The sequence below is a fragment of the Salvelinus namaycush genome, chromosome 23 (genome assembly GCF_016432855.1).
Source record: "Salvelinus namaycush isolate Seneca chromosome 23, SaNama_1.0, whole genome shotgun sequence".
NCBI lineage: Eukaryota > Metazoa > Chordata > Actinopteri > Salmoniformes > Salmonidae > Salvelinus > Salvelinus namaycush.
The window spans coordinates 40,581,804-40,594,501 of NC_052329.1; the positions used below are offsets into that span (position 1 = coordinate 40,581,804).

Consider the following 12,698-nt stretch of genomic DNA (forward strand, 5'->3'; position numbering starts at 1 on the left):
AACGTGATAAGGGTTCTTGCTGGGATTCAAGCCAACACAGATTAACCACCTGTGTACTGCGATTGACTTTTAAAGGGGATTTATGCGTGCGCTGACATCCTCGGATGAACAATGTTCTCGGAGAACATCTGGGAATTCCCTTTAAAGGTCAATCACAGTGTGCATGTTGTTCATTTGCGTTGATTTGAATCCTGGCCTTACTTAGTGCTGTTTTTTTTAAAATTTTGTACAGTCGACTCCTGATAACTGCATATTGGTTTTGTGTAAACTACAAAGGCCCCTTACAAATCAGATACACACTTTTGTTTTTACTGATATCAGCATGTTGCGCTTTACTGCTAAATGGCATGCATTTGTCAGGAGTCAACAGTGATCTGAATCCTCGCTGGCTCATGGCGACACATTGCCTTGATTCAAAGATGTGATCCGAATAATGCTAAACTAATGTAAGAGTGTGAAGGTCTTTCGTTACTGTTATCCAACAGGTGGGTTATCCATAGATAGCTGCTCCCCTTGTCCCACTGGACACTACTGTTCCATTGAGGGCCTGGCCTCCCCAAGTGGCCTGTGTGCTGCTGGCTTCTACTGCCCATTTGACTTCTCCTCCACCACGCCCTATGCTTTCCTCTGCCCTAAGGTGAGCCCTGTCCTGCTTGCCTCACTCCTGTCCAATTGGACTACAGTAGAACCTCAAAGATTTGAACCTCAAAATGTACGGACCGACTGGTCAAAGGAACGGTCAATAACAAACCGGGACATGTATTAAATATTTTCTATTGTGGTTTGATGTGATTTTTGACATTGCAGTGTTCTGAATGACCAACATTCCCGACGTGTTCGTATCTCTGAGGTCCTGTAGTAATGAATAATAATAATAGTAATCGAGTAGTTATTTATTAGTTTTCAAAGGGATCAAATCACTATTAATATTATTATAATAATTTTGTACTTTTTTTTGACAGTTCTAGAAACAGGGGTAGATGGATGAGGAGGAGACAGTAAGAGTGATGTGCGCAGGGATCAAACCCCAGTCTCTGGGGTCGATTGCGCTACCACTCAACCACATCCTCTGCACCAAATCACTTCGACAAACTCAGCTCGTCCATGTACAACACCCAGCAGAGAGAGTCCCAAATCCCTCCCTAATTCTCCATTTGGCTTAACCTTTCGATGTTTATAAATCTGTAATGAACAATATGATGATTCGCTGATTAAAACCCAATCAAAATACACTGAGTGGGAACTTCCCCCTTTTGCCCTTAGAACATGGACTCTACAAGGTGTCAAAAGCGTTCCGCAGGGATGCTGGTCCATGTTGACTCCAATGCTTCCCACAGTTGTGTCAAGTTGGCTGGATGCCCTTTGGGTGGTGGACCATTCTTGACACACACAGGAAACTGATGAGCGCGAAAAACCCAGCAGCATTGCAGTTCTTCACACACTCAAACCAGTGCGCCTGGCACCTACTACCATACCCCTTTCAAAGGAACTTAAATCTTTTGTCTTGCCCATTCACCCTCTGAATGGCACACATTCATAATCCATGTCTCAATTATCACAAGACTTAAAAATCCTTCTTTAACCTGTCACCTCCCCTTCATCTACACTAATGTCACTGGATTGAACAAGTGTCATCAATAAGGAATCATAGCTTTCACCTGGTCAGTCTATGTCATGGAAAGAGCAGGTGTCCCTAATGTTTTATACACTCAGTATATGTTGAATTATGCCGTTTTTGGGGTGACTTTCAATTTCAATAATTCACAAGAGGAGCAGCATGACAACAATGTGATTTGAAGGTATGACTACGCGAAACTATACCTTTCCAGACCCGTCAGATCTGCAAACACTAAAGGGTTAGGGCCAAGAGACTGGCTCTGAGACTACTGAAATGTCTCCCTACCCAGGGTCACTACTGTCCAGAGGGCTCTCCCCTGGCCCTGCCCTGTCCTACAGGAGAGTACCAGCCCAACCCAGGCTCTGACTCCTGCATCCCCTGCCGCCCAGGCTTCTACTGTGAGGAGGCCATTGTTGGAGAGCCCTGGCCCTGCCCCCCTCACTCCTTCTGCCCTGCAGGTACACATACATTGGTTAAATGTTTGGTCCAGGTGTTTTTCCTGACTATATGACCATACCAGGAAACACTATGGGACCTAGATATGAACCCAAGGACTCTTAATTGACTTTGTCAAGGGTTCATTATTACGAGGGTTCAGTTTTTCCTGGTCAGGTCACAGGATCAGGACAGACTCTAAGCATTAGTTATACACACTAATATTAAGTTAATATAGACTCACCTGGCCCATATCTACCAGAATCCAAATACGAAAACGTGATTATCATGCAACAAGCGTTACTAGGAATTGATCTAGGTGTGTAGGCCTACACAGAACCAAAACATCAACATCAGCTGCAAAAATGCAACCTTATCATACTGTCATACCGTTTTTACCTTTGTCTTTACCAGCCACCATGGTTCCCCAACCGTGCCCCAACGGTACGTTCACCCCTTCTGACCTGGGGGGGTTACAGGAAGAGCGGGAGTGTCTGCCCTGTCTCCCAGGGAGGTTCTGCAGGTACGGTAACGGAACACTTTCTTCTCATTAAACACCTCACACTACAGTTACTCACGAAACTCTCAGCTACGTACCAAATAAGAAAGGACCTCAAGCATGTGTGGTTCGGTGATTATGGTTCAAGAGAGGGCCAATTGTTAACATATTTGAAATTGCTTATTTTGTGCTTATTTATGTTACCCCCTGTGTCCTTTTTATGTGTTGTGATACATTTCGGACCAGTTTCCCCAGACACAGATTGAGCCTAGTTCTGAACTAAAAAGCTTTCTGAATGGACATTCTCATAGCTAGGCATAACACTAGAACAGCTGGGCCTTTCAGCCTATGAGTATCCGCTAGAGAACGTTGTCGGGCTTCTCCATTAGCGTACACCTGGCCTCGGCGGACCCCCTTCGAGTCAGTATTCTAACAGTCTAATAAATACATTTCATATATACTGTACGTACTATCGGCAGTGGTGGAAAAAGTACTCAATTGCCATACTTGAGTAGAAGTTAAGATACCTTAATAGAAAATGACTTAAGTGAAAGTCACCCAGTGAAATACTACTTGAGTAAAAGTCTAAAAGTAAATGTGATACATCAAATTCCTTATATTAAGTAAACCAGATGGATTTTTTTTTTTTTTTTTACGGACAGCCAGGGGCACATTCAGACATCATTTACAAATGCAGTATTTTTGTTTTGTAATTCCGCCATATCAGAGGCAGTAGGTATGATAACACGTTATATTGATAGGTGCCTTGGACCGTATTGCTGTCCTGCCTGAACATTCAAAATATAACGAGTATTTTGGGTGTCAGGGAAAATGTAAAACGTACAGATTTTCTTTAGGTATGTAGTGGAGTAAAAGTTGTCAAAAATATAAAAAGCAAAGTACAGATACTGCAAAACACTACTTAAGTAGTACTTTAAGTTATGTTTTCTTTATTACTTTACACCACTGGCTATCAGTAGAATACTCATTTTGTGGTGTTTATGAAGGTCTTAGGTAACATTGGAATTAAAAAAATACTATTATTAAAAAAACATAGAATTTTCATTAGGTTATGGAGGCTATATGTAAAAAACAAAAAAATAAAACCCCACAGTTCAAGAGTTAAATCAATCACAAATAAATCCATTATAATTTTGTTTTGGAAGGTCTTAAGAAACATTATGGAAACAAGAAAATATATTTGAAAAAGAACTGAATAGCATATTTTAAGTTGTATTATGTTACTAGTCTTTGCTTAGTAGCCTGAGCAATGTTGCCACGAATGCTTACGTGCTGAACGCATGGACTGCGCGGTTATTCTTGGAAATATGTATATTTTGAAATAGAGCAGAATTTCAAGTTATTTGACTGTCTGGGAAAGCGGACCTTCATGTACAAGTAATGAACTGCATGTTTAACGGCAGACGCAAAGCAAATTTTCCCCAAAGGGATGTAATTGAGCTCCCAAGTGGCGCAGCGGCCTAAGGCACTGCGTCTCAGTGCTAGAGGTGTCACTACGGACACCCTCGTTCGAATCCAGGCTGTATCACAACAGGCTGTGATTGGGAGTCCCATAGGGCGGTGCACAATTGGCCCAGCGTCGCCCGGGTTTGGCTGGTGTAGGCTGTCATTGTAAATAAGAATTGGTTCTTAAGTGACTTGCCTAGTTAAATATATATTTTTAATTCACTTCATTCAAAGTCATAGGTAAGGTTGTGGTAAGATCCTCTGTGACTGTATCCACAAAGCGTCTCAGAGTAGGAGTGCTGATCTTGGATCAGTTTTTCATTTTAGATCAACGTTAATAAGATTATATGGACAGATCCTAGATCAGAATTCCTACTCTGAGATGTTTTGTGGATACGGGCCCTGGTCATTAATAATGTACTGGAACTATTCTAACTGTAGGGCTGGAAAGATCCAGGGCCGTTGTGCAGCAGGGTATCTGTGTATGTCTGGCAGCTATGAGTTCACACCACAGGGGCCTCACTTCAACTGGAGCCAGTGTGAATGGGGGATGCAGTGTGCCGGCCCCTGTCCAGCAGGTGGGTCACTTATGAGTTGTTCAAAAACAGGATAACATACAATGTTTTATATCAAAGTCCAAGATTACAAGGGGGTCATTTATTGGCCGTTTATTGGATATGAGAGATTTTGGCTTACGATTTTTGGAGTTCCTGTGTTTGATGTTTGTTGTTACAGTACTTGGTCATACAGGTCTGAGTATCGATTTTAACGTGTAATGATTGGGAGTCTTTGTTGTCTCAGGATTCTACTGCCCAGAAGGTTCAGAGAAGCCTGAAGTCTGCCCCGATAAAACTATCAGAGTTTTACCTGGAGCAGCCAATATCCATGATTGTCTGCCTTGTCCACCACAGCACTGGTGCAAAAAAGGTCATTATAACACCTAATAATAATGATGCCTTATGATGCTAATTCTTTCTTCCCATTTTAATCAAGACATTGGAGTTCAAAGACATGTTGTACTATGAGACACCAGACCTAGGTTAAAATAATATTTGAGATCTTTCAACTACTTTTGGGTTCCATTGCAACGGGCAGCTCAATCTAGCACAGTTAAATAATTGTAAATGATTTCAAATAGTATTTGAACCCACGTCTGCGAGGCACCCGTAGTATTTTATCCATGAACCAGACGTTTTTAGAATTCCATTGAACTCTTCTACAGGTGACCCTGTCCTGCACCCGTGTCCTGCTGGTCACTACTGTGATGGGGTGGTTGGTAGTGACTACGAGGGAGGGACTGAACCCAGGGAATGTCCGTTATTTACCTACAGATCCACCCCCGGGGCAGCCAGCAAGGGGGACTGCCAGCCCTGTCCCCCTGGATTCTACTGTAACTCTACAGGTCAGACTGAAACACCTTAGACTTCAATATCTTACAATACTACTGCTGTGCCATTACTGTAGCATTGGGGCGACAGGAAGCCTAGAGGTTAGAAAAGTGGACTAGCAACCGAGGGTTGCCGGTTGGACAGGGAGAAAATGTCTGACAAGGAAAACATTTCTGTCAGGGGAAAAAATGTGTCAGGGAAAATGTCTGACAGGTGATCAAATCTGGTCCTACATGCCATCACCTACCGTTTTGCCCTTGAGCAAGCCACTGAAACCCTAAACTGCTCAACGGGCGCCCTGCTCCAACCTCTCCAACTTCTGAATGTGTATGTGTCTTTCGGAGGGGTTGGAGTAAAGCAGGAGGCAAGTTTCTGTTCGAAACAGTAATACATTCTTTTTTCATTGATTCTAAAGTTCCTTCGGGAAAGACAACATTCCTTCAAGTCTTGAAATAGGAGAGCAGAGGCGGGTAATGAGCTATAATCAGGGGAATTTAAAACACATTTTCCTGAGGCACCGCAAATGACTACCCTGTGGATTTACACATAACTAAAGTAATCCATTCCGCATACTATTAGAACTACAATTATCTTCCAACCCCATTGATTTACATTTGAATAAAGCTGTAATGTAATCATTAGGCTCAAATCACCAGCAGACTTTTACAGTGTTTGCTCTCCCTGGGTTGTTTATTCAGGTCTTACAGATTACTCTGGCTACCCCTGTCCCCCGGGCTACTGGTGCAGTGGCACTGGTCTACCTATCCTATGCCCTGCGGGTACCATGAGGCCCCTCCCAGGGGCGGCAGTTGGCAGTCAGTGTGAGCCGTGTGCAGGGGGCACCTACTGCCCAGACCCCATGTCCACAGGGCAGCCCAACATTGCTGGCATCTCCTGTAGAGCCTCGTTCCAGTGTCCCCCTGGTAGGTGATGATTTATGAAGGAATGAAATGTCTTAGGGCCAGGAGCTTTTCCTGGCCATGTGTGACTTGACTTGAAAAACTCCAGGCCCTAGTTAAGTCGTTTTTTTCCCTGACCAAACAACCGTACAAAGGAAAACCCCAGGCCCTAATAAGTACGAGGGCTCTGAGTTTTTCCTGATCTAGTAGTTGTGTGTGTGTGTGTGTGTGTGCGCGTGTGTGTGTACGCATGTATGTTGGTTAGGTGCGGTCTCAGAGAGGCTGTGTAAGGCTGGCTCCTACTGTGGGCCCCAGACTGCAGAGCCTGAAATCTGTCCTGAAGGCTATCTCTGTCCAGAGGGATCTCACACCTACACCACACCAAACCAAGTGTGAGTAGGCATAACTCAAAACATGATGTAATGCTTACTCCAGTTCCTAGGCACATTCATTATGGTCCTTAACATTTATGCCATGATTTACTTTGAAGATAACATTGAAAATCTGATCATTGGTCATTCCACAGTTGCACGTTTCCCTACTACTGTCCTGCCAACAGCTCTGCCATGCTGTCCTGTGAGGGGGGCTCTGTGCCCCTCAACACCAGTGGCCCCAGAGCCTCCCAGGACAGCAGCTGTGGGCTGTGTGAGGCAGGGACCTACCGACCTCGGCTGTCCCCCCACCCTCAGTGCCTCACCTGCCCACCAGGGTACCACTGCCCTCCAGGTGACCTGTTTGTGCTACTTTTGGTTGAGTGTGATTGCTTTATCAAGATTTAGCTATCCTTTCCACAATCTATCCATCTTTCCAACCGTCTTTTATCCATTCGTTCATTCTTCCAACCTTCATTCGTTCACCCATCCAATGTTCACTGATCCACGCATCTTTCAAAGTTTTATCTATCCATCTACACATTCTTAGCCTCGTACGAACCATCCCCAGCTACCATGTAGCGAAACAGAAGCTTGCTTGTGAGATGAGGGTGGTTCGTATGAGACTAATACCTTCTTGCCTACTTAAATCAATCCAACTAACCATCCTCCATCCATCATACCGTCGTCTTCCTTCCTTCCATCCACACACCTATCCATTCTTCAAGCCTTCATTTTCCCAACATTTAGTTATCTGTCCATTCTTCTTTCTTCATCCATCCATCCATCCATCCATCCATCCATCCATCCATCCATCCATCCATCCATCCATCCATCCATCCATCCATCCATCCATCCATCCATCCATCCATCCATCACACTTTCATCTTTCTTGATTTCAAATGTTTCCTTACCGTAAAGCTGTCCGATATTTTCTGTCCATCAGGGACAGAGCACTACCACAGCAACCCCTGTCCCCTGGGCTATGTGTGTCCGCTGGGCTCATCCAGTCCTGTCCCTTGCCCCCCTGGTTCTTTTGGTAATCTCTCCAACGCTGAACACGTGGAGGACTGCCACCCATGTCCAACTGATACCTTCAACCATCTGGCTGCCCAGAGAGCCTGTTTCCCCTGCGGAAGTTCCTCTGCTGCACCCCAAGGTCTGATCAAACAGGTGTACTACACTATAAGGCCCGGGAGTTTTTCCTGATCACATGACCAGACCAGGAACAACTCCTGACCCTTTGTGTGTTTGTGTATACGTGTGCATTTTTATGTAACGTAATTAGGGCCATGTGTTTTGGACTATGATGTCACATTACCTTGATGTTTTATAATAATAATAATAATAATAATAATGGTACCACTTTATTTTAAGGTACACATGTGAACCAGTCATTTGTAGTTTATAAGTAGCTTATAAGGTCTTTATTATGTCTTATTAGCCATATATTAGGCCTTAATTAAGTGATTTGTTATTCAAACATCATGTAATACTGGCCAATCCGTAATAACCTAATTATTAGCTGTAATAAAGGAATATTTATAGTTATTAAAGAGCAACTTAAACAGGAAAGAGATTCTTAGTAAGCTGTCTCAATGTGGGACTAATAAGGGCATAGTACCTCAAAATGTTTTCCCTATTTCCATATTTTTACATACAGAATAATGTAAACAACTAAAGTTCCATATATACATATGTACTTCCATATATATGAATGTGGGCTGTAAAATATTATATTGTGAATCGCAAAGGGACACACCTTCCCATACCCTTGGGCAAAAGCATATAACGTTTGCCTGAAACTGAGGATTTGTGTAGTTTTGTAACGCTCGTCTTCCTCCTCTTCTGAGGAGGAGTAGTAGGAAGGATCGGAGGACCAATGCGCAGCGTGGTAAGTTTCCATATTTTAATAAAGCAAATAGAACACTGAACAAAACAACAAAGTGAAACGAACGAAAACGAAACAGTCCCGTATGGTTAGACACAGACACAGGAACAATCACCCACAACCCACAACCCACAACGACAAAAAAGGCTACCTAAATATGGCTCCCAATCAGAGACAACGACTGACACCTGCCTCTGATTGAGAACCATATCAGGCCAAACACATAGAAACAGACAAACTAGACATACAACATAGAATGCCCACTCACATCACACCCTGACCAAACAAACATAGAAACATACAAAGCAAACTATGGTCAGGGCGTGACAAGTTTGATGACATAATAAATTGTTTCTTACTGTATATACAGTGCCAGTCAAAAGTTTGGACACACCTACTCATTCAAGGGTTTTTCTTTATTTTTACTATTTTCTACAATGTAGAATAATATGAAATAACACATATGGAATCATGTAGTAACCAAAAAAGTGTTTAAAAATCCAAATATATTGTAACGGCTGTTTGAAGAAGAGGACCAAGGTGCAGCGTGGTACGTGTTCATGATTTTTAATAAACCTGAACACTAGAACAAAAAATAACAAAGTGGAACAAACTAAACAGTTCTGTCTGGTGCAGACACACAAAACAGAAAATAACTACCCACAAAACCCATGTGGGCAAGAGCTACCTAAGTATGGTTCTCAATCAGAGACAACGATAGACAGCTGCCTCTGATTGAGAACCACACCCGGCCAAACAACAAAGAAATACAAAACATAGAACACAAAACATAGAATGCCCACCCTAACTCACGCCCTGACCAAACCAAAATAGAGACATAAAAAGGATCTCTAAGGTCAGGGCGTGACATATATGTTATATTTGAGATTCTTCAAAGTAGCCTCCCTTTCACTTGACAGCTTTGCACACTCTTGACATTCTCTCAACCAGCTACATGAGGAATGCTTTTCCAACAGTTTTGAAGGAGTTCCCAGATATGCTGAGCACTTGTTGGCGGCTTTTCCTTCACTCTACGGTCCAACTCATCCCAAACCATCTTAATTGGGTGATTGTGGAAGCCAGGTCATCTGATGCTGCACTCCATCGCTCTCCTTCTTGGTCAAATAGCCCTTACACAGCCTGGAGGTGTGTTGGGTCATTTTTCTGGTGAAAAGCAAATGATAGCCCCACTAAGCGCAAACCAGATGGGATGGCTGCAGAATTGCTGCAGAATGCAGTGGTAGCCATGCTGGTTAAGTGTGCCTTGAATTCTAAATAAATCATTGACAGTGTCACCAGGAAAGCACCATCACACCTCCTCCTCCATGCTTCACTTTGAGAACCACACATGCGGAGATCATCTGTTCACCTACTCTGTGTCTCACAAAGACACGGCGGTTGGAACCAAAAATCTCAAATTTGGATTCATCAGACCAAAGGACAGATTTCCACCGGTCTAACATCCCTTGCTCGTGTTTCTTGGCCCAAGCAAGTCTCTTCTTCTTATTGGTGTCCTTTAGGTTTATTTGCAGCAATTCGACCATGAAGGCCTGATTCACGCAGTCTCCTCTGAACAGTTGATGTTGAGATGTGTCTGTTACTTGAACTTTGTGAAGCATTTATTTGGGCTGCAATTTCTGAGGCTAGTAACTCTAATGAACTCTGGGTCTTCCTTTCCTTTGGCGGTCCTCATGAGAGCCAGTTTCATCATAGCGCTTGATTGTTTTTGCGACTGCACCTGACAAAACTTTCAAAGTTCTTGAAATGTTATGAATTGACTGACATTCATGTCTTAAAGTCATGATGATCTGTCGTTTCTCTTTGCTTATTTGAGCTGTTCTTGCCATAATATGGACTTGGTCTTTTACCAAATAGGGCTATCTTCCGTATACCAACCCAGCTTGTCACAACACAGCTGATTGGCTCAAACGCATTAAGAAGGAAAGAAATTCCATAAATGAACTTTTAACAAGGCACACCTGTTAGTTGAAATGCATTTCATGTGACTACCTCATGAAGCTGGTTGAGAGATTGCCAAAAGTGTGCAAAGCTGTTATCAAGCAACTGTGTTCTTCTGGACCTTCAATGCTGCAAAAATGTTTTGGTAATCTTCCATAGATCTGTGCCTCGACATAATCCTGTCTCGGTGCTCTACAGACAATTACTTCGACCTCATGGCTTGGTTTTTGCTCTGACATGCACTTTCAACTGTGCGTCCTTATATAGACACGAGTCTTTTCCAAATCATGTCCAATCAATTGAATTGACAACAGGTGGACTCCAGTCAAGTTGTAGAAACATCTGAAGGATGATCAGCGGAAAAAGGATGCACCTGAGGTCAATTTTGAGTCTTATAGCAAAGGGTCTGAATACTTATGTAAATAAGGTATTTTTGTTTTTTATTTCGAATAAATTAGCAAAAATTTCTAAATCTGTTTTCGTTTTGTCGTTATGGTGTATTGTGTGTAGATTGATGCTGGAAAAAATGTATTTAATCCATTTCAGAATAAGGCTGTAATGTAACAAAATTTGGAAAAAGTCAAGGGGTCTGAATACTTTCCGAATGCACTGTAATATGAGGGAAGGTGTGCCCCTTTTCGTCCATTTTCATTGCGGGGACTTGCTTCCATTCAGCCACGAGCATTAGTGAGGTCGGGCACTGATGTTGGGCGATTAGGCCTGGCTAATCGCCCACCGGAGTCGGTGTTCCAATTCATCCCAAATGTGTACGATGTGGTTGATGTCAGGGCTCTGTGCAGGCCAGTCAACTTCTTTCACACCAATCTCGACAAACCATTTCTGTATTGACCTTGCTTTGTTCACAGGGGCATTGTCATGCTGAAACAGAAAAGGGCCTTCCCAAAACTGTTGCCACAAAGTTGGAAGCACAGAATCTTCTAGAATGTCATTGTATGCTGTAGCGTTAAGATTTCCCTTCACTGGAACGAAGGGGCCTCGGCCGAACCTTGAAAAACAGCCCCAGACCATTATTCCTCCTCCACTAAACTTTACAGTTGGCACTATGCATTCGGGCAGGTAGCGCTCTCCTGGCATCCGCCAAACCCAGATTTGTCTGTCGGACTGCCAGATAGTGTAGTGTTATTCATCACTCAAGTGAAAGCCTTTCCACTGCTCCAGAGTCCAATGGCGGTGAGCTTTACACCACTCTAGCCGACGCTTGGCATTGAGCATGGTGATCTTAGGCTTGTGTGCGGCTGCTCGGCCATAGAAACCCATTTCATTTGGCTCCCGACAAACAGTTATTGTGCTGACGTTGCTTCCAGAGGCAGTTTGTAACTCTGTAGTGAGTGTTGCAACCGAAGAAAGACGTTTTTTACAGGCTACGCGCTTCGGCACTCGGCGTTCCCGTTCTGTGAACTTATGTGGCCTACCACTTCGAGGCTGAGCCGTTGTTGCTCCTAGACGTTTCCACTTCTCAATAACAGCACTTACAGTTGACCATGGCAGGTCTAGCAGGGCAGACATTTGATGAACTGACTTGTTGGAAAGGTTGCATCCTATGACGGTGCCACGTTGAAAGTCACTGAGCTCTTCAGTAAGGCCATTCTACTATCAGTGTTTGTCCATGGCGATTGCCTGGCCATGTATTCGATTTTATACACCTGTCATCAACTGGTGTGGCTGAAATAGCTGAATCCACTTATTTGACGGCGTATCCACATACTTTTGTATATACTGTATAGTGTAATTATGCTTTTCATATCCTCTGTTACTAATTATGAAAGGGAGGACTGGAACACCACCAGACCCAGGCCATCAGTCTCTAAAACAGTTTGCAATGTTGCTGGAAATAATCCGGGAACCCCTGCGTTAAAGGTGAATCCCGTCTCTTTTAAAAAGTGCTGTTTGCTCCCCACACCAAATCAACATTTTCACCAAAGGAGATATGTCGTAACCTTTTTTTCAAGCCTTTTCCAGGAATACAAAATTACACCCAAAAAATGTAAACAATTGTCTGAGGATATTGCTGGACCATCTGACATAAAAAGAAAAGGGGACAGTTTGATGAGGCTTTAACGAAAGATTTATGGAAAGGTCATGTGACATGATTGTCCAAAACACAGGGCCCTAAATATAAAATATGACTTACATTTGATGTTGCCTCATAT

The 12,698-nt window shown here is 43.2% G+C and overlaps 1 protein-coding gene across 1 annotated transcript in view; it reads left to right on the forward strand.

The window, feature by feature from the left end:
- The window catches only part of LOC120018687, a 32,057-nt gene that overhangs the window by 3,734 nt on the left and 15,625 nt on the right, over positions 1-12,698 (forward strand). Inside the window, exons 9-18 of the mRNA XM_038961888.1 lie at positions 486-637; positions 1,908-2,076; positions 2,468-2,576; positions 4,461-4,597; positions 4,821-4,946; positions 5,242-5,421; positions 6,106-6,330; positions 6,572-6,698; positions 6,833-7,032; positions 7,624-7,836. Of these exons, the coding sequence (XP_038817816.1) occupies positions 486-637; positions 1,908-2,076; positions 2,468-2,576; positions 4,461-4,597; positions 4,821-4,946; positions 5,242-5,421; positions 6,106-6,330; positions 6,572-6,698; positions 6,833-7,032; positions 7,624-7,836 (1,638 nt within the window). The remainder of the gene's footprint in view (positions 1-485; positions 638-1,907; positions 2,077-2,467; positions 2,577-4,460; positions 4,598-4,820; positions 4,947-5,241; positions 5,422-6,105; positions 6,331-6,571; positions 6,699-6,832; positions 7,033-7,623; positions 7,837-12,698) is intronic.